Source organism: Hyaena hyaena, unplaced genomic scaffold (genome assembly GCF_003009895.1).
Source record: "Hyaena hyaena isolate Hyena2069 unplaced genomic scaffold, ASM300989v1 scaffold_439, whole genome shotgun sequence".
Classification (NCBI taxonomy): domain Eukaryota; kingdom Metazoa; phylum Chordata; class Mammalia; order Carnivora; family Hyaenidae; genus Hyaena; species Hyaena hyaena.
The window spans coordinates 1,457,623-1,478,833 of NW_024081067.1; the positions used below are offsets into that span (position 1 = coordinate 1,457,623).

General features: G+C 45.0%; 1 protein-coding gene across 3 annotated transcripts in view; it reads left to right on the forward strand.

The window, feature by feature from the left end:
- The window catches only part of RNASEL (ribonuclease L), a 28,537-nt gene extending 18,282 nt beyond the window's left edge, over window positions 1-10,255 (forward strand). The window contains exons 3-8 of one of the 3 annotated variants that reach the window (XR_005531915.1): window positions 2,257-2,342; window positions 3,564-3,769; window positions 4,619-4,751; window positions 7,046-7,176; window positions 8,057-8,246; window positions 9,908-9,981. Coding sequence is in view for 2 of the 3 variants with exons in the window: in XM_039253003.1 (XP_039108934.1) it covers window positions 2,257-2,342; window positions 3,564-3,769; window positions 4,619-4,751; window positions 7,046-7,176; window positions 8,057-8,195 (695 nt within the window). In the remaining variant the exon portion in view is untranslated. Of the gene's footprint in view, window positions 1-2,256; window positions 2,343-3,563; window positions 3,770-4,618; window positions 4,752-7,045; window positions 7,177-8,056; window positions 9,434-9,907 lie in introns of those variants that run through there. The other 2 variants (XM_039253004.1, XM_039253003.1) reach the window with 2 other exon arrangements.
- The last annotated feature ends 10,956 nt before the right edge of the window (window positions 10,256-21,211 follow it).

The window sequence follows — 21,211 nt, forward strand, 5'->3', positions numbered from 1 at the left end:
AACTTTCTACCCACAGACCCTACAGGAAAGATCTGCTAGAGGATATGCAGAAGGAAGGAGAGAGAGTCTGGGAGAAAACAGTAACTTATAAGTAGAAAAGAATAAACAAAGAAAGAATTCATTGTTTATGTAAATTATATGCATTGTCTTTTTAAGAATTAAAAATATATTAATCTTACATAATATCACTGTGGTGGGAGTGAGGATGAAGAGGTTCTTGATTCATTCATTGACAGCAGAGCAGAGTGGGCAGATTTTGTCCTGACTCTGCCCATCAACTGTTAACAGTCTATGATGATATAAGTATAGAAACTGTCAGAGCTTAAAATTTTGATAGCACTTTAACAATGTCTATTGAATCCAAAAAAAAAAAACAAAAACCAAAAACAAACCTGGGCTTGTTAAAAAAAAAAAGAATCAAGTGTTAGGCAGAGATGTGAAGTGTTCCATCAGGCACTTGCCAATTTAAGTAGCAGAACTCGTCTCCAAGCGTCTTAAACAGTGAAGGGAATTTATTAGTTCGAATAGCTGAAAACAGTCCCTGGTTATAATCTGCACCTCATCTGCCCCTTCAGCCTAGTTTCCAACTGCATCCTTCCTCTCCAGGCACTTGGCCTGCTTTCTGTCAGAGTGGAATTCTTCAGGCTCCTTTCTGCCTTGGGAATTCTTATATGGAATTCTCTCTTCCCTGCTCTACTCACTCACTCAGATTCTACTGATGTTCTTTTTTTTTATACAACATTTTTTTTTCATCTCAAAGGATGAGTTTTAATTTTTTAAGTTTTTAATAGTTTACTGTCCAGTTGGTTTCCATATAACACCCAGTGCTCATCCCCACAAGTGCCCTCCTCCATGCACATCTCCCCCCTCCCCCTCTCCCCAACCCCCATCAGTCCTCAGTTTGTCTCAGCATTCAAGAGTCTCTCATGGTTTGCCTCCTTCCCTATCCCCCACTATTTCCCCCACCTTCTTCTCCCCCATGCTACTGATGTTCTCTGTCAAAGTGTCCTTCCTTTTTTTTTTTTTTTTAAGTTTATTTTATTTATTTTGAGAGAGAGAGGGAGAATGTGTGTAAGCAGGGGAGGGGCAGAGAGAGGGGGAAAGAGAGAATCCCACTGTAGCAGGCTGCATGCTGACAGCATGAGCCTGATGCAGGGCCCAAACTCACAAACCGTGAGATCATGACCTGAGCTGAAATCAAGAGTTGGATGCTCAACCAGCTGAGCCACCCAGGTGCCATAAGTGTCCTTCATTAAGGAAGACTTCTTTCCCACATACAGCCATGTGGCTCTTGTTATACATTTTCAGAGAATCCTGCACTTTTGGATAGCACTTTTAAAGTTGCATTTAACTGTATGTTTACCTGTGTAATTATTCACTATCTAGCTCCTTTTTCGGAGACTCTGAACTCTGTAGGGCCTGTGCTGTGTTCTCTTCCACTGTCATGTTTCCCCTCACTAGGCCCTTGTTGAATAACTTAATGGATTCATTATCATTAGACTGTGGGTTTCCATGCAACTGTGATATTTAAGTTCAGAATGAAAGGGGTTCAGGAATCACACAATTCTGCTGACCATCATCCTATCTGGAGTTACCCAGTTTTCTTTCTTTGACTCCTTCAAGCCAGAAGCAGGAGCCACTTCTTCAAGGACAGATCACTGACTTGCTCTCCTCTCATATTGTCCTGGACCTCTCCCATCCATGCATCCCTCTTTCTGAGGACTCAGTGGCTTCTTTCCAGGGAGAAGGATTCTGAAGAGGGGAAGGAAGCAGTGACTCATAACAAGCACATGGTTAATCCATGATAACTGAGTGCAGTATCATAGAGGGATGTGGTTGGTGGGCTTGATTCAGTGGAGTGCTGTGCTAATCTAGTCTTGGATTTGGAATCTTGTTGGTTAGCTGTTAGGTAGCCTTAGGAAGTCAACATATCTCCCGCCAGCAGTTCCTTTATAAATCTGTGCTCTTTGCCCCCAGGAATTGCCTGAATGGGGAGCCAGTTAAATTTATCCTCATCCTTCCTCACCTCAGGACTGGAAAAAATAAAATAGAATTTAAATCCTGTCTTTGGCAGATACCTAAAAAGTCAAATGATATGGTGCACATGGCTCTTTTGAGGAGTAAGTAGCCATGCAGATATAAGCTTTGTTACTGCTTTCTTCGGCAATGGTAGTGCATTGCGGTACATACTTATTTAAGTTAATTACAACAGGAAGAGAGAGGATTTTCATTGCATCTCTACAAACTATCCCCTAGATTCCAAGAATGCTATCTGCCTGGCAGATTTTGATAAAAGCATCAAGTGGACTGGAGAGCCGAAGGAAATCAAGACAGATCTAGAGGTAATTTCTAGAACTGGTTTTCTTTTCCATTTTTCACCTTCCTTATTTGTTTCATTCATTCCCTTATTTCCTATAAGCAATTAGACGTCATCGTTTCTATTTTAACTACCTTTCACGGCATTTTCCCAGGGCTCACTGCCGTCAGTCCCTTGCAGACAGTGGCATTTCTCTGGGTTGGCGTGGAATTGGTTGTTGCCGTGACTCCTTTCTGTATCACTTTGGATCTCTCTCTTCCTTCACCAGCAAGATAGTAAATAAATCAAGCATGCCACATCTCTTCTAAAATTACTTCCAGGAAGAATCTCCAAATTACCTCCAGAATCCCTACAGGAGGTATTTTCTGCCTAAAGACAAAACACATGAAGTTTCTTTTCCCATTCCATTCAAACTTGGGTACCAAACTCCTGGGACGGCCAGATACTACAGCCCTCTGAAACACAAGAGAGGGATGGGATTGATCTTCAGCTTGAAAGAGACTCATCTTGGCCAAAAGGGTTAAGACCCTGAAATAGCTGTTTATTCTGGGAGGACACAGGGCAGAAACAGAGCCTGACCTCTGTAGACCAAAGCTCCAGCTCCCAGATTGATTCTGACTCTGTCAGGGCAACTTTGTCCTGGGCGATTCTTCAGGGTGCTGAACTTTGAACCCCAGGAGCAAAAGCTCTCCCTCCATGTCTGGCCTTTGTTGTTAAAAGGCTCTAAATTTTAAATCCTTCCCTGACTAGTGTCTTTCCTGCTGCAGGAAGTTCCTATGCTGACCTCCTTCTTGGCCTTTCCTCCCTGCCATGGCCTAACTCCTGGGGCTCTCACCGTGTCCCACTGGACCTGGACTGGCTCCTTTTTCTGCTGCCTGACATAGTCCCAACCCAGAGTCCCAGTTCCCAGCCAGATTCCTCCCATTTCCCTTTTTTAAAATATTTTTCCTCTTCCCTATTTATCTATATGCTATTCATACTTTAAGATCCAGCTCAAATTCCTCGTTTAAGCAGTTTGCCCTGACAACTCTGACTCAAGATTATCTTTCGTTCTTTATAAACCTCAGTTGTGGGGACCATATACTGCCTTGAAGGGTTCTCCATGCACTACCTGTGTCTTCTCTGCCTAACAAGTCTGTAGACTCCTTGAGATTTCTCCCACTTTCTATTTGGTCATAACCTATATCACATCTGCATACAGACTGATAATTCATAAACATTAACTTGATTTATGCATTTCATACAGGCCCTTGGATTGCTGGTCTTATATGTGGTAAAGAAGGGAGATCTCCTTTTTGAGACCCTGAAGACTAAAAGTAATGAAGAGGTAATTCAACTTTCTCCAGATGAGGAAACTCGGAACCTCATTTATCACCTGTTTAACCCTGGAGAAAATGTGAAGGAGCATCTGAGTGGCCTGCTGGGTCATCCCTTCTTTTGGAGTTGGGAGAGGTAAGTAAAGCTTGATTGCATATTACAGGCCTCCAGAAGGGAGACAGTGAGTGTATTAGGAGATTTTACATATCAAATGATAACTATAAGCATATATTTATTTTTCATAACGAAATGGCTCATTCAGTACTGAGGCTGAGAATTCTCATGATCTGCCTTTGCAAGCTGAAGATCCAGGAAAGCCAATAGTGTAATTTAGTCCAAATCCAGGGCCTGAGAGCCAGGAGCACTGATGATGGCGATTCCAGTAAGGATCCAAAGGTCAGAGAGCTAGTAGGGGTGAGGGCAAGAGAAGGTTGATGTCCCAGATGAAGCTATCAGACAAGAAGGGGTGAATTCCAGCTTTTGTTCTCTTCAAGGCCCTCAGTGGATTAGATGAGGCTCATTCACGAGGGGAAGGTGATATGCTTTACTGAGTTCGCCAATTCACATGCTAATCTCATCTGGAAACACCTCACAGATACACCTAGAATAATATTTAATCTGGGTCCCTCATGTTACACGTAAAATTAACCATTATGGTAAGGTGCTGTGGGAAGGAGTCAGGCTGGGACTCAGTAGACCCCAGCTCTCCTCTCAGCCTGGCATTTCCTGACTGAGTATCTTTGGAGTAGTGACTTAACCTCTCTGGATTCTGGTTTTGTTTTCTGAAGAACAGAAAGAGAGAGAGCGAGAAAGTGAGAGAGCAAGAGAGAGAAAGAGAGAGAGAGAGATGCCTTCCTCTTCCATCATACAGAATTTTTAGAAACACGGTTTGACTACTTTTATCAAAAACCAAAGTGTAACATTGTTTTCTTTCTGAAAAGAGAAGGCAGAGTGGAATGACCATGGTAATTCTGTCATCCTCAGCCGCTATAGGATGCTTAGGGATGTGGGAAATGAATCGGACATTAAAATACGAAAACGTGATAGCAATATTGTCCAGCTACTGCAACCTGGAACATCTGAACATTCCAGAAGTTTTGCCCAGTGGACTTCTAAGGTATGAACAATTCCTATTGTCTGGAAATTATTCTAGGAGTAAGAATCTATGAAATATGTTATGTTAGTTTTTGTTTTAACTTTTATTATACCGATGGCCTGGCCCAGCCAAGAGTTGGAAGACATGACTTCCCTGACTTCCTCCCCATCCCAGCCCCCTCTGCCCTGTTGGGTCTCTGCCCCATCTTTCAGAGGCCAGGCCCTCTCATCTAGACTTCTCTTCAGGATGGCCTTTCCAAGCCCAGGAGCCTTTTCCTTTCTTGTGGCTCATTCCTTCTAGCTCTGGTTCTAAGAGAGGCCTGGCTAATAATCCTATTACTATTGTGACAAGAGCAGCTGATTAAATAGCGTTTAACCCCAAGGAGGTCCTGCACCCTGAGGCTTCTCAGTCCAGTGAGAGATTGGCTGCCTCTGCTGACTGTCCAGCCCAGCTCTGAGGACTGCCCCTCCCCCCATCTAAATTCTGCCTGAGGAAACACACCGTGAAGAAAAGATGATCTTTCAAATTCCTCCTCTTCAAGATAAGGTCCACCTAACTTGAACTAAATATAGTAAAACATAAAAAATCAATCATCACCTCGATCTAGTCAGTGCTACCAAAACTTTCATTATTATTACTTAGCAGGCCCCTATCGAGTGCCAGTTACATGCTAGACCCATATGAAACTGTGGGCATGTACAGCAAGTACAGCTTGGTCCACAGGGGGCCGAGAGACCGAAAGAAACACTGGCTGTATGATACATGCTGGGCACCCTGGAGACAGTGCAAAGCCCTATGGGAGAATCCATAACCCTCAGGTCTTTGATGGAAACCAACAGCTTCCCAATCATAGGCCTGATTTAGAACTGCTTCTCCCATACCTCTTTGTTTCTGGGTTTCATTTTGGTTTCCTTCTCTTACTTGCTTCTAGATAACACGTCACACTCATAATTGCTGCCTTAGTGTCCGTTTTTTCCTGCTGCCCTGCAAATTCCAGGGGGGCAGAGACTGTCCGTTGTCTTGTCCATTATTGCATTCCTGGCATGGAGTAGGTGTGCCATGACTCTTTGCTAAGTGAATGTCTATGAAATTTCAGCTAAAACATACACTTATAGAAACAGAGAGACAGACAGACAGACAGAATCCATAACAGGCTCCAGGCTCCAAGCTGCCAGTACAGAGCCTGGTGTGGGACTTGCAGCCATGAACAAGATCATGACCTGAGTCAGAGTCGGACACTTAACCGACTGAGCCAACCCTGCACCCCTCAAGTCTTATCTTTTTTTTTTTTTATTAACCTAGATCTTTATTTTTTTAATAATATAGTTTATTGTCAAATTGGTTTCCATCCAACACCCAGTACTCATCCTAACAAGTGCCCTCCTCAGTGACCACCACCCACTTTTCAGGTCTTATCTTTTAATTTTCCCATTTGAGACTTTGACTTCCTATTGATTTTCATGACTTGCCCATTTTCATGGTCCTCTACATTCATCTTTGCAACAGTACCAAGGAGCCAAGTTTTCCAGTCTGTGCTCCTGTCTCCTCTCCCCGGGGTGCCCCACCCTGGCATGCAGTTGCTCAGCCCTTCTCCCAGGTGCTCTGCACGTGGTACATGCAGACTGTCTCAGCAGATCTTCACTGGGGTGGTCTGGTCACCTGTGACTCTTCTTAAGGGACCGTCTGGCCTCACAACTGTTGGGTGCTATTCTCTTACCCCTAACACTTTGTAAAACAGAGGGCCACCTACAAGGGTGCAAACACACAGAGAAAGGCACGGACGTGGGAGATGCTGTCCTGGGACATTTAGAGGCAAGGAGGAACATGGAAGCTTTGGAAATAGAATTCAAAACAAAACAAAACAAAAACCAGCACTCTCACTTTGGCAATGGCTACCGGGTCCGATTTTAGTCTGAACAACCCTATTCGAGGGGGAAATGTAATCAATTGCCAACTTGGACAGGTGGCCACCAGAATAAAAATATTGCATAGTCTAATGAGCAGATTTCCTAGGATAGTAGTCAAAGAATTTCTAAACCATGTTTTGATATATTTAACTTCTTATGAAAACAATTCACTTAGAAAATAGATACCAGAATGTAAAGTTACTCATAATCCCACATCCAGACACAACTACTGTTAGCATTTTGGTGTATGGTATTTACTTCCATTCTGTTTCTTTCTATTAATTTGCTTTATTAATTAGTGGTCATTGGGCATATATTCAAATTCACATTTTGCCTTTTTGTATTAATAGCACATCAGGATTTATTTTGTGTTGCTGCCACATTTTTGCATAATATTTTGTTTTTTAGATTGACAACTATGTTATGGAAGAAATGAATAAGTATTATGAAAAACACAAACGCTATAAGAACACTGTGAATGATCTGCTAAAGTTCATCCGGAATTTGGGAGAACATATTAATGAAGAAAGAAACAAAAAGTAAGTACTATTTCTGTTCCTGTAAGTCATCTATGAAATGAGGATGATTTAAAAATCCAATTGTAGGGGCGCCTGGGTGGTTCAGTGTTGAGCCTGACTTTAGCTCAGGTCATGATCTTGCCATTCAGGAGTTTGAGCCCCACATTGGGCTCTGTGCTGACAGCTCAGAGCCTGGAGCCTGCTTCTGATTCTGTGTCTCTCTCTGCCCCTACAGCTCACGCTCTCTCTCATTCTCTCTCAAAAATAAATAAACATTAAACATTTTTAAAAATTTAATTCTAAATTTATATCTGCTATTTGTTAGAAGGAAGGAAATTTACTCTGATGAAAGAAAAGTGATTTCTCCCCTCTGGGGAGAGGCCCTCTGGAAAAGGCCAACACAGGGGTCTTCCAGTGAATGACAGATGTGCCCAGCAGGCTCTTATCCTTCTTTTTAGCAATTGCTGAGCTCTTTTGAACAGAAGGGTAGTGACTCCCTTTTGGGAAGAAATGGAGGGTCCTGGGCAGCTGGCTAAAGTGAATGTAGTGCTGTAAAAGTCTCAAAAGTAGCCCGTGTTAGTGAAATCAGCTTTTGCTGCCTAAAATGTTAGCTGCAAACTCACAGAAAGCTTGCAGTTTTCAGGGCTCTTTTGGATTTTGGAATTGTAGATAAGGGATTGTGGAACAGCATCATCTCCATGTTATGGAGGATAAAACAGGTTCACAAAAATTAAGTTGCCAGTTAGTTGAAGAGTTGGGAGACAAATCTTATTCTGTCAGATTTTAAAGTCCTTATTCTGCTCTAGAAATCAAGGGAGCAAAGAGATCTTTGGGTGCAGATGCTACAATGGGGGAAGATGATTTGGGGGCAACCGTGCAATATATTTATGTTTCATTTCAGGATGAGGTCGAGTATTGGAGAACCTTTCCAATATCTGCAAAAGGAATTTCCCGATCTGGTCATCTATGTCTACACGAAACTACGGAACACAGAATACAGAAAGCATTTTCCCAAAACCCACAATTTAAACAAACCTTAGTGTGATGGAGGTCATCCCTGAGTGGTGTCTAAGTTTTTAGAGTTCAGAGAGGTACTTATTTAGCTGTGTGATCCTGGGCAAGTCACAACTCTCTGAGTCTCTTAACTAACCTGGCTGTTTGTGAGGATGAGTTAGATAGTGGATGTGTCAGGCTCTGATACACTGCCTGGTCTTCCCCACATGTTTATAACAACAACAACAAAAAAATGTATACGCTCAAACTACCTTCCTTGTCTTTTTTACAGGTAAGGCTTAGTGGCAGGAGCTGGGAGGGCAACCTTCTAAAATATCTCTTGTCAGTTGCACCCCAGGAGTACGTGCCTACACATTTAATGCTTGTATATTTTATGTTGACTGTCTCATTTAATTCTGCCAATGACCTTGCAAGACAGGATTTATTATCCCCATTTAAGAACTGGCAGACCTGAGACTCAGAGAGTTTGAATTACTTGCCCAAGATCATACAACTTGCATGGAGCATGGTATAAATGCATGCCGTGTTATTGTTATCATTTACTTGGGTATTTAAAACTTAATCACTAGCCCCAGGGATCTTCTGGATGGATCCCCCAAAGGAATATGTAAAAGAGACTCCAGGAAGTTTATTCACTCATTTACTCCACTTATTCATTCATTCATTCACTCAATATTTGTTGAACACCTAGTATAAGCCTAGGCACTAACTGTATGAATTCCATTCCTCCTAGAACCACCTACACTGGTTTTCCATGACCTCATGGCAGTAGCTCTCAACTGGGGGCAGTTTTGCCCCTCAGGGGCCTTTTGGAATTGTCTGGGGATGTTTTTGGTTTTAAATCTGGGAGATAAGGCGTGTTATTGACTCTGATAGATGGAGGTCAGGGATGATGCCAAACATTCTATGATGCACAGGATAGCCCCCCACAACATAGAATTATCCAGCCTAAAAGATCAGTGGTACTAAGACTGAGAGACTCTGCCTTAAGAGATTGGGACACTTTTGAACTGGACTTGGATTTGTAGTGAAACAATTCCAGTGTCACCTCCTCAGGAAGTCCCCCGAACACCCCCACCCTCCACACCCCAGTCTGAATGCGCTCTGGCCCCCTAGCACCTAGAGCATGCTTCTCTCCACCTTGAGCTTACTTCTTGCCCACTGGAATGTAAGCTTCCAAGGGCCAATGATATATATAATGTTTATTTATTTATTTTGAGAGAGAAAGTGTGAATGAGTGAGGGGCAGGGAGAGAGGGAGAGAGAATCCCAAGCAAGCTTCATGCTCAGTGTGGAGCCTGATGTGGGGCTCGATCCCACAACCATGAGATCATGACCAGAGCTGAAATCAAGGGTTGGACACTTAGCTGATTGAACCACCTAGGCACTCCAATATTTATTTTTTTATTTGTATCATTGATGCCTAGCAAAATGTCTGCCACATGGTAACGTTCAACAGTCACTGAAAAGTGAATGAACCATTTTCATAAATGAGTAATAATGTTACCTTACATTTTAATGGTGCTTTATAATTTATAAATTACACCCACATATTTTCCCTTTTAGTTTTCAAAATAATCCTGTAAGGTAGGTCTTGTTATCCTCATTTTGCAATTGAGGATAGGGTCATTGTTGATTTACTCTATACATAGCTGGAAAGTGTCATTGTCTTGATTTGAACATATTTTCTGGCATTAAGTTTGATGTATTTTCCATTTATCCTCATTCTGGTGGTCAAGGGGGAGCCTTATAATGGAGAAGTTGAGAAAAAAACAACAACAGTACCTTAGGTTCTTTCTGAAGAGACGATGACACTAAGGGAAGTTAAGAAGAGTTGGAAGTCAAACTAAACATAATTGACACAGATGTCTTCCATTCTCCTCTAGGATTGCATGGATCATTCTCTCCTTGCTAAAAAAAAAAAAAAAAAAAAAAAAAAGAAGTACTGGAAGGTAGATACTTGCTGTTCTGTAAGGTTTTAGGAGCAGCAAGATTGCCTTAGGTTTTAAAATTAAGTTTTAGTTTTCTGATTTGTAGTATCTGGTTATGTCAATCAAAATGCCCATTTGTAAAACATATTCAATAAAACTTGGAATCATCGTATTAAGTTTGATTTTCTCTAAGTGATATTTCTACTATAGAGAGTAGTAATAAGTACAATAGAAAATGCTCAGTGAGTAACTCCTGGGTAAGTTTTAAGAAAGGACATCCTCCTCTTTAATAATGGGAAAAGGAGCCTATTTTCAGCCCTTCAGTAACTCTGGAACAATTTGAAGCCTGGGTGTCTGTAGAGAAAGAAGGAAGGAACTGATTGTTTACCCCTCTGCTTTCATTCTCTGAGGGTTTCTGTGGACGCTCTGCAAATATTTCTCATTCGGTCGTCATTCTCACAAACATTTCACTGAGTTTGTAGCTCATATGTTAAGTGCTGTGTTAGGCAAGGTGATCTTGTGCCTGGGCTTGTCAAGCAGAAGTGCCAGTTACATAGAGATGAGGAAAGGTTGTGCACCTGGAATGTACTGGATGAGCAATATAGGAGAGACAATTACAGTAAGTGTAACAATGACCACTTCTCGATTACCTACCGGTTTCCAGTGCCTAATGCTTTTATACATGACATCCATCAACACCCAGGACAATGCTATGAGATGCAATATTCCCATTTTGCAGAAGAGTCAACTAATGTGCGGAAAGGATTCATAAATTGCCCAAGTTCACAAAGGTGGTAAGTGGAAGATCTGGGATGCAAACCCAGGTCTGCAAGTCCATCAGGTGCAGCCTCCACAGAGAGCCAAAGATGGTGAGTTTGGGCAGGTTGGGTGATCATTGTGAGTGGGGCATATGGGGGCTTTCATCTGTTCCTCCCAGTAGGAAGCCTAGGCAGACAAGGTTACCCATGACCTTCATATCACCAAATCCAATGACGCTCCTCTGTTTTCATCAGTCTAATGGCTGACTACTCTTTTGCTTTTTCACCTGTCCCCGTTAGCATCCTCAACACCACACTCACTTTTTACCCTCCCATTTGTTGCTCCTCCACAATGTCCTTTGCCAGCTCCTTCTCTGCTCATCCTCTAAACACTGAGTGTCCCTGACTTAAGCTTCAAGCGATTCACTTTTTTCCCCCTTTCTCCTTAGATGATCTCTTCAAATACCATGACTAATATCATCATAAACAGGCAGAGGATATCCATGTTTTGAAATTCAGGTTCTACTTACCATCTTTCACCTAATTGCCCCCAAATTATTAAACTTGTGGGATTCTTTTTTCCACCCTCCCCCTCCCCCAACATCCAACCTATTTAAAGTTCTCCTTCCAACCTATTTGGTTCTCCTTCCAAAATAAATCCCAAATCTTCTCACAACCTTTTGTTTCCATTGCATGGGTCAAACCACCATGATTTTCCATTGAATCTTATAACTGTCTACCATACCTGTCCCCTAACCATCCTTCCTCCACAAAATGATCTTGGAAAAACAAAAAACAAAAAAACTGGACACCAGATCAGGTCACTTCCCTGCTTAAAGTCCTCCAATGACTTTTCATTGTAGTTAAGATAAAACCCAAATTGTCACCATCACATACAGAGCCCTAGAACACTGTGCTAATTGCTTTCACTCTCCTATCTTGCACTGGCTTTATCTCTGTTCCTCAAGAATGCTGAGACCATCACTTCCTCAAAGGCCATGGATTTTGTGGTCCCTTTTGCCTGGGGTTTTACCCTGCTGGTCTTAGCATGGTGGTTCCTTTTCATCTGCTAGGCCTCAGCTGCTGTCCTTTGATGGGATTTTCTTGTCCAAAGTTGTTCACAACCATCATTATTTTTTAAAGACATCATAGGACTAATCACTATCTGAAATTATCAAACGTATTTGTTTACATTAAGAAAAAAAACGTCTTCCACATCATGAAGGAAATCAGGAAAATCACATCAGGAAATATCTTGCATCTGCCTAATTTCAAGCCTTAATCCACACAAATGTGCGAATTTCCCCCTGAAAGGGAGAGCTGGAGGAGTCTGGACTTCCTGGCCAAAGCAGGTCAGGTTGGGTTGCTGGGCACCCACCAGTAAGAAAGACCTGGAAGCCCTGATTGCTGGAGAAGCCTGCTGACCCATTGAGTGAGCAGCCCAATTGGGAGGGGGCGGGTGTTAACTCACCAGCTAAAAGTTGACAGCTTAGATTTTCCTGGGAAGGGCTTTCTCTACCCTGAGGCCAATCAAGTGATCAGGGTCAGTCTGGAGCTTCACAGGCCTGGAGTGCCCTCTGGAGGCCAAAACTGACTGACAGACGGTGAACTGCATCTGCGTGAGCCATGCAGGATAGGAAATAACCAGGCACCTAGATAAGGGCAATATTGGAGAGGCAAGGTCACAGGAGGGGCCTCTTGGGAGTACCTGGCATCTGCCTAATTCTAAGCCTTACCCTACCCAAACAAAGGTAGTCCCCTGAAGGAGAAACTGCCTTACCCGGACTAGATCTGGCAGGCTGGCTGGGGTATCCTCCAATAAGAGACACCTGGGAGAATTCATTGACGGCCGCAGAAGCTGGGACCCTATCAGGTAGCCGGTCTACACAGGGCTTGATCCGTTGCCTATTTCAGCAGCTACTTCAGAGCAATTTCGGGGGAGGGGTAGGCTTCCTCCTCCCTGAAGACAATACAAATGGTTGGGGATGAGCCGTAGTTTGGGAAGCCTGGAGGGTCCCAGCTGCCCGTAGGCAGCTGATGAAATATGTACTGTACCTACATGGGAGGTATAGGTCAGGCTTGCCAGGGACCTGGGAAGGGGCAAGTGTCAGGAGAGGCTAGGTCACAGCAGAGAGCTGTTGGGGGTTGAACACGTGGGCCAAATCTCAAGCTTCATCCAGCAATGTGAAATATTCACTTTGATGGCAAAACTGGTGATTTTTCAACTGCCTTGTGAGGGAGGAGGTGAGCAGGGAAGGACATCCTCGATTGGGAGACATCTGGCAGTCCCGGTTCCTAGGGAGGACCTGGACCTCGTCAGACAGCAAGTCCACATGGGGTCTGTCCTCCATTTGGAGCTGCCACCTCAGAGCAATTTTCAGAATGTTGGGTCCCTCCATGCCGGAGGCTATGCCGAGTTTCAAAGGCCTGGAGGGCCGGGCTGGCCTGAGCTGGTTTATGGGTGTTTACTGCGCATGTGTGGGTGGGGCAGGTCAGGGTAGTTAAGGAGCGGAAAGCACAAGTCTCTGGAGGTGCCGGTCGCTGGAGCGGGCCCTTGGGGTTACAAGGCCTGATTCCAGGCCTTAACCTACCCAAGTGCGCATATTCCCGCTAAAGGCCATGCCGGAGTCCTCTGGACCGCCTTGCCAGGGCTGGATCCTCGAGGGCTGGCCTGGTATCCTAATTAAGAGATGCCTGGGGGCCTTAACTGCTGGAGAAGCCTGGGACCCCAGCACGCAGTAAGTCTGCATGGGCGCCGACTGGTGCCCATTTCAGCAGTTACCGCAGGGCACTGGGCGTGAGCTCCCTCCATCCCTGATAACCTGTAGGTGGTTGGGGATGGGCCCGGCTCCGTGGGCCCGGAAGGCCTCGGCTTCCTGAGGACCGCTAGTGGGGTCCAAAATACACATGCGTGAGACCTGGCAAGTGTTGGGAGAGCCTGAGTGACAAGGGCAGTACAAGGAAATACCCAGCATTGGCCTGATTCTAAGCTTTCACCTGCACAGATGTGTGTATTCTCACTGAAGGCAGAGCTGGAAGACCTGGGCTACTTTGCCATGGCAGGCGGGTGCTAGCTGGTGTATGCTTCAGTAAGAGACACCTGGGGGGCTTGATTGCTGGAGAAGCCGGCACCCCTTCAGGCCTTGGGTCCAAATGGGGCCTGACTGTTGCCAGTTTCAACCTGCTGCCTCAGAAAGATTTTGGGTGGTGGGCTCCCTCCTTCCTGAGAGAGCTATTCAGGTGGTTGAGTTCTGGCTGCCATCACACAGGCCCAGAGTGTCCCTGAGGCCCAGGTCCTGCCGACAGTGTGCGGACTGTGCAGGTTAGGGTGGCCAGGCACCTGGGGCGGGGCAAAGTTGGATGAGGCTCTTGGGGGTACAAGACATTAGTCCAATACATAAGGCCTACCCACCCGTTGTTTAATCCTCCCCCTTAAAGCAGGGTGAGAGTTTGTTCAACTGCCTTGACAGCGAGGGGCCAGGCAGGCAGGGAAAGGATATCCTCCATTTGGAGACACGTGGGAGTCCCGGTTCCTAGGGAAGCCCAGGACCCCACTGGCTGCAAGTCCACCTGGGGACTGACTGTCCCCCGTTTCCTTTGCTGCCTCAGAGTGATTTCTGGAGTGTGGGCTGCCTCCAGCCTTGAGGCAACTGAGGTGACTGGGGATGGGCTCTAGCTCGGCAGCGCAGAAGGGCTCCGGCAGCCCAAAGTGGCTGAAGGTGTGCCTACCGCACACCCGCGGTCAGTAAAGTCAGGTTAGTCAGGGACCTGGAACAGGGCGTGTCAGGACAGGCCGTGTCCCTGGGGCAGACTGTAAGGCCTACCTACCCATTATGCGGTATTGTCCGTAAAGGCAGAGCTGAAGGTTCTTCAACTGCTCTGCCCAGGAGAGGCGTGGGCAGGGCAGGGTACCCTCCACGAGGACACGCCTGGGAGTCCTGGTGCCTTCCCTGTTCAGGCAGCACCCGTCATGCAGCAAATCCACAAGATGGCTGACTATTGCACACTTGCAGCTGCGGCCTCAACTTTTTTTGGTAGGTGGGCTCCCTCCACCCCGGAGGCTATGCAGGTGGTCAGGGCCTGGCTGGAATTCCACAAGCTGGGAGGGCTGGGTCTGCCCAAGGCTGGCTTACGGGGGCGCACTGCGCATGCGCAGTCCATGCAGCTCAGGGTAACCAGGGACTCTGACAGGAAAAATGTGGGCAAAAGCTGTTCGTAAGAATGGGCCCTTGCATTTACAAGGCCTGATTCCCTGAGTGGCCAGGGTAACCTCCTGTAAGAGACACTGGGGAGGCTTGATTGCTGGAGAGGCCCAGGACCTCAGTTGACAGCCAGTGTGGGTGTGGTCTGACCCCCATCTATGGAAAGCTGCCACCTCAGGAAAGGGAAGGGATCCCTCCACCCATGAGGCTATGCAGGTGGTGAGGTCCCATTTGAGCTGGGGGGCCCTGGCCGCCCATGGCCAGATGATGGGGTACAACAGTGCTTGTGTGAGCCATACAGGTCAGTGCAGCCAGGGAACAGGGCAAGTGTCCGGAGAGGCCACGTCCTTGGTTAGGGCTTTTGTGGGTCAAAAGCATCAGCCGAATTTTGAGCCCTAACCTTTATGAATGCACACATTTATCCCAAAGGCAGGGCTGGAGGAAACTGGGTGCCTCGCTAGGGGAGAGCTGGGCAGGTGGGCAGGGGTATCTTTCAATAGGAGACACCTGGGAGTCTTGATGGGTGAAGTCTGGGACCCCATCAGGAAGTCTGTCAAATGGGAACTGATAGTTTCAAGCTGATGCCTCAGAAAGATTTTGTGGTGAACTCCTTCCTCCCTGGAAACTATGTCAATAGTTGCAAACTGGCTCAAGCTACATCGGTCTGGAGGGCCCTAGCTGCCAAAGTCTGGCTTTCTTGGTGTGGGCTGCACAGGTCAGGGAAATCAGGGACCTGTAGCTGGGCAGTGCCTGAAGAATCCAGGTCTCAAGAGTAGTCTGTTGGGGGGTCATGGCATCTGCCTTAATCTAAGCCCTAACCTATAAAGATGGCACCTGTTAAAGTGGCCTATCCTTGGCTCCAACATGTGCCACTTTGGTATATTATTTTGCATTAACATTACTTAAGAAACAGCCAGTGCAAGAAGGTCACCCAGACCCCTCTTTGTCTCCAGAAGGCAGGAAAGAAATCTCACATTGAAAAGTCCCCTCCCGGGACCAAGATCTAAGAGACATCGCATCACAAGAGGCAGGGCATTGGGAGTTGAGAAGGCTGTGTAAACAAGCCTTGTTACTTTTACTCAGGACTAGCTCAGCCCAAATTCTGTTCAGAATTTCTTGCTAATGGAAGCTCCCAAGTAAGTGTTATCTGTTCTGTCAATTTCTGACAGCTTTATTGCTTGTCTAAAAAGTAGCAAAGCTGCCTGCCTGGGTCTTCTCTTTGGTTCTCAATTTGGTTACCTGCAGTGAGTTAGACTTTGTTTTCTTCTCCTGTGATTCTGCCTCCTGTCAGTTTAATTCTTAGGCCAGCTGGAGGAACTTGGAGTTTGAGGGAAATACTTCCTCCTCCAGAGCTGGCACAGTCAGCAAGATAAACTTCCCCGCCTGGACATGGTTTGTGGCCATGGAGAGTTCCTGGAACATCTGAGCAGCAGCTGGCAGAAGACAGGAATCCTTACGAGTCAGCCCCTGGCTCTCTGCCTGCAGGGTCTCCCATGGAGCGAGAGGGGAAGAGTCTGTTTTCTCTCACTTCCTAAGTTTAGATTACTTAGATAAAACATTTGTAGAACTAGTGTCTTGGGCTTAGTGACTCTGGCAAATTTGGTAAAACACTCTTGGTGTGACTGATCCCTTTCCTCCCAGAGGTCATTACTCTTCTCGTTGTCTTTTGTGTCATTTGTCAACGAAAGGATTTTACTTAACACAGCGAAGCAATGCAGGTCCAAGCCCTCATGAGCCTGCCGTTCAAGCCAGCCTCAGAGAGCGGGGAGCTCCTGGTTCTCAAAAGAACGGTGTCTGTTTAGACAAACTTAGCTGTGGGTCCTCTCTGTAAAAACAAGATGAAGTTTTTCCTTTCATCTTGTTCTATGTCCTAAGAACTTGGCTTTGTGACCAGTGACAATCTCCCTGGTGTCCGTGAACGGAAGGATGCACTTACCAGGGTGCAACAGGTGGCCAGGGGGATAGAGAACAGCTCTGAAACCCGAGGCTCCCAGCGGCAGTCTCTTTGTCCAGCCTCTCTCTTTGTCCAGGCTCTCAGTGGCGTTTGTCATGAGACGTCTCAGCCCATACGGGACATTTGTCTCTCAGCCTTCACTGTTTGCTAATACTGGAAAGTCCCATTCCAGTGATGCCTGCCTGGTGTCACAGATGAGCAGGTCTGGGACTGGAGGTGTCTGACAGTTCCTTGAGAGAACAGATGCTGTCTTCACTACACCATCCTTAACTGCCTGTGCAATGAACACCTATGGTTTCTCAAAGTATTTTTTGGCAGCATCGGTGATGCCCTCTCTAAGTAAACATGCCCCTCACAACCACGGTCTAAGCCTGGAAAGTTGACTTTGGGTCAACTTTAGTTAAAAGGTGTGTTGGTTTGAGTAGCCATTGAGATTAATAAACCCCTCCTGGTTAGTGGCCAGATGGTGGATCTTTTAAATTTGTTATATTTGGAAAGAAAGAAAATTCTTTACAGAGAGCTCTCAGTTGTCTTAGTAGTAAAACAACCAGCTTAAGGACGCCCTTGATAAGATGAAAGAATAGAAATTAGACTTAAGACTAAATTTAACGTCCACATCCAGCTTAAATCCCCCTTCTCACAATCTGGCCCCATCTACCAGTTTTAACTTCCCTTTCCCTACATGATATATAGGGAGCACTCTGGCCTAATCTCTAGGTTCAAAGTACACAGGTTCCTCCTATAAATACTGAAAGTGAGGAAATGAATTTAACACAAGCTCCTGAGACTGGAGGTGAGGCTGGCTTTGCTCCTGCTTTCTAGGACTCTGCTCTGGGCTCTGTCAGCTTTGGGCATTCCTATGCAATGTCCTTTACAGATCCATAGTAGGCCTCCCAACAAAATGAAATTAATGTCCCCTGAAAAAGCCTGTTTTTTCATTCCTAAAGCCCATTTCCCTCAATTTTCAGAGGATCTCCCAAATCCAGGGAGGAGGTAGAAAGATAGTGGTCATTCACAGCACTGCCTCACAGAAACCAGGTGACCAAAATACCTCCTAGGTCTGCTTACAGATGATCAGAAGAAGGGCTGATAGAAGCCAATGCTGAATCGTGTACTCAGAAACAAGGCATTTTGTTAAAATGCTTTATACATACCTTACAAAGGCATAAGTTGTTTGATTCTCATTCTAGTTAAAATCTCCCTGATATAAAGTAGCATGTGTAATTTAAAAAGTCGGTCAGTCCCTTAATACTTAAGCTGTAAGCCAATTCTTTTGCGGGGATTAAAAACAACTGTCTTTGTCTTTCAAATGTCTACAAACCCAGAAATCCAACTCTAGAAATGGCCAAAGTCCACCTGTCTTTACTAACCTCCAAAGCTCATCTGTATCTCTCAAAATGCTTGCAGATAAATATCAGAATATTGGAACAAAATTGTCCTGTGCTTTAAGAAGGTCAATTACAGGGGCACCTGGGTGGCTTAGTTGGTGGTTAAGCATCCGACTTCGGCTCAGGTCATGATCTCACAGTCTGTGGGTTCAAGCCCCACTTCTGGCTCCGTGCTGACAGCTCAGAGCCTTGAGCCTGCTTCAGATTGTGTGTCTCCTTCTCTTTCTGTCCCTCTCCCACTCACACCCTGTCTCTCTCAAAAATAAATAAACATTAAAAAAATTTTAAAGGTCAATTACAATTACCCCAAATATCTTAGAAAAATGTGCATTCTTTGGGTTTTTTTTTTTAATGTTTTATTTATTTTTGAGAGAGAGGGAGAGAGAGAGCAGGGAAGGGTCAGAGAGAGAGATACAGAATCCGAAGACAGGTTACAGGCTCTGAGCTAGCTGCCAGCACAGAGCCCGACATGGGGCTTGAACCCACAAACCCCAAAATCATGACCTGAGCTGAAGTCAGATGCTTAACCAACTGAGCCACCAAGGTGCCCCCTTTCTCTGTTTTTTTAAGTTAGAAATTTTATCATGTCTTTGAAACATAAATATAGCTCACAGTAACCTGAAAGTAAAGGAAAAAATGGAAAGAGGGCTTTAAAAAATCAAACAGCTGAATGAAACTAGATCATTTTCTCACACCATACACAAAAATAAACTCAAAATAGATAAAGGACCTGAATGTGAGAAAGGAAACCATCAAAACTCTAGAAGAGAAAGCAGGAAACACCTCCTTAACCTCAACTGCAGCAATTTCTTACTTGACACATCTCCAAAGGCAAGGGAACCAAGAGCAAAAATGAACTATTGGGACCTCATCAAGATAAAAAGCTTCATGCACAGCGAAGGAAACAATCCATAAAACTAATAGGCAACCGACGGAATGGGAAAAGATAGTGGCAAATGACCTATCAGATAAAGGGCTAGTATCCAAAATCTATAAGGAACTCACCAAACTCCACACCCGAAAAACAAACAACCCAGTAAAGAAATGGGCAGAAGACATGAACAGACACTTCTCCGAAGAGGACATCCAGATGGTCAACAGGCACATGAAACGATGCTCAGCAGCCCTCCTCATCAGGGAAATACAAATCAAAACCACACTGAGATACCACCTCACGCCAGTCAGAGTGGCTAAAATGAGCAAATCAGAGGAGTCTAGATGCTGGCGAGGATGTGGAGAAATGGGCACCTCCTACGCTGTTGGTGGGAATGTAAACTGGTGCAGCCCCTCTGGAAAACAGTGTGGAGATTCCTCAAAAAATTAACAATAGAAATTCCCTATGATCCAGCAATAGCACTGCTAGGAATTTACCCAAGGGATCCAGGAGTGCTGATGCATAGGGGCACACGGACCCCAATGTTCATAGCAGCACTCTCCACAATAGCTAAAACATGGAAAAAGCCTAAGTGTCCATCAACAGATGAATGGATCAAGAAGATGTGGTTTATCTATACCATGGAATACTACATGGCAATGAGAAAGAATGAAATCTGGCCACGTGTAGCAACATGGATGGACCTTGAGGGTGTTATGCTGAGCGAAATAAGTCAGGCAGAGAAGGACAGATGCCATATGTTTGCACGTATAGGAGGATTAGGAGGAACTTAACGGAGGACCATGAGGGAGAAGAAGGGGAAAAATAGTGAGGAAGAGGGAGGGAGGCAAACCATGAGAGACTCTTGAATGCTGACAAAAACTGAGGACTGATGGATGTGGGGGGGAGGGGGGATGGGCATGGAGGAGGGCACTTTGGGGATGAGCACTGAGTGTTATATAGAAACCAACTTGACAATAAACTATTTAAAAAAAAAAATCAAACAGCTAAAATGAATCTTGTACCCAAATTCTAGCACTGCCTCCTTAAGATTGATACAAATCACAAAAGTCTTCCCCACAAATAGTAAGAGACTTTAGTCATCTGAATGAGTAAACCGTTTATTCCAACTGTTATTTATCAACAGGTGAGTTTTACAGTGTTTTAAAACAGAAGCTACAATAGCTCCATGTGTTTGTCTATATGTATGTGTATGTTTGTACATTATAGGTGTCAACCTTAAAAATAAAATGCCAGTTATTTTGTCAGCAAGAGGAGTTTATTTGGGACTAGCGGCAGAACTGTAATGCAGGACAGGCAACCGGGGGGCTCAGTTGCTGGTCACATCACCTGGCCGAATCAATCTAACCCGATTGGTAACATCCATAGGTTTAAGATCGATTCAGTTGTGACATTTGGACTACAGAGAAATAGTTACAAGACCAAGGGGTCTCTAACATGGTGGTCAAATTGGAGTTTCTGGTGACAGACTTAATACTCAGAAAGGTTTCCCCATTTTGCAACAGACTGAGAAATGCATATGAGTATTATCTCTCCAAGTGAAAGGGGAGGAGGACAAGGTAAGAAGGAGCAGTGAGAAGAGAGTATACAGGCCTGTTTTTTTTTTTTTAAATGTTTTATTTATTTCTGAGAGACAGCATGAGCAGGGGAGGGTCGGAGAGAGAGGGAGACACAGAATCTGAAACAGCCTCCAGGCTCTGAGATGGCAGTCAGCACAGAGCCTGACCTGGGTCTTGAACCCATGAACCAGGAGATCATGACCTGAGCCAAAGTCGGACACTTACTTGACTGAGCCACCCAGGCGCGCCGTGGCCTGTTCTTACCTCTTGGGAAAGCTGTCTTCTTCAGCTATCTGCTTCGGTTCCTGAAAATCTTTACTTTTAGGTCACCTATGAGTGTGTGGGTCTAGTCAGGT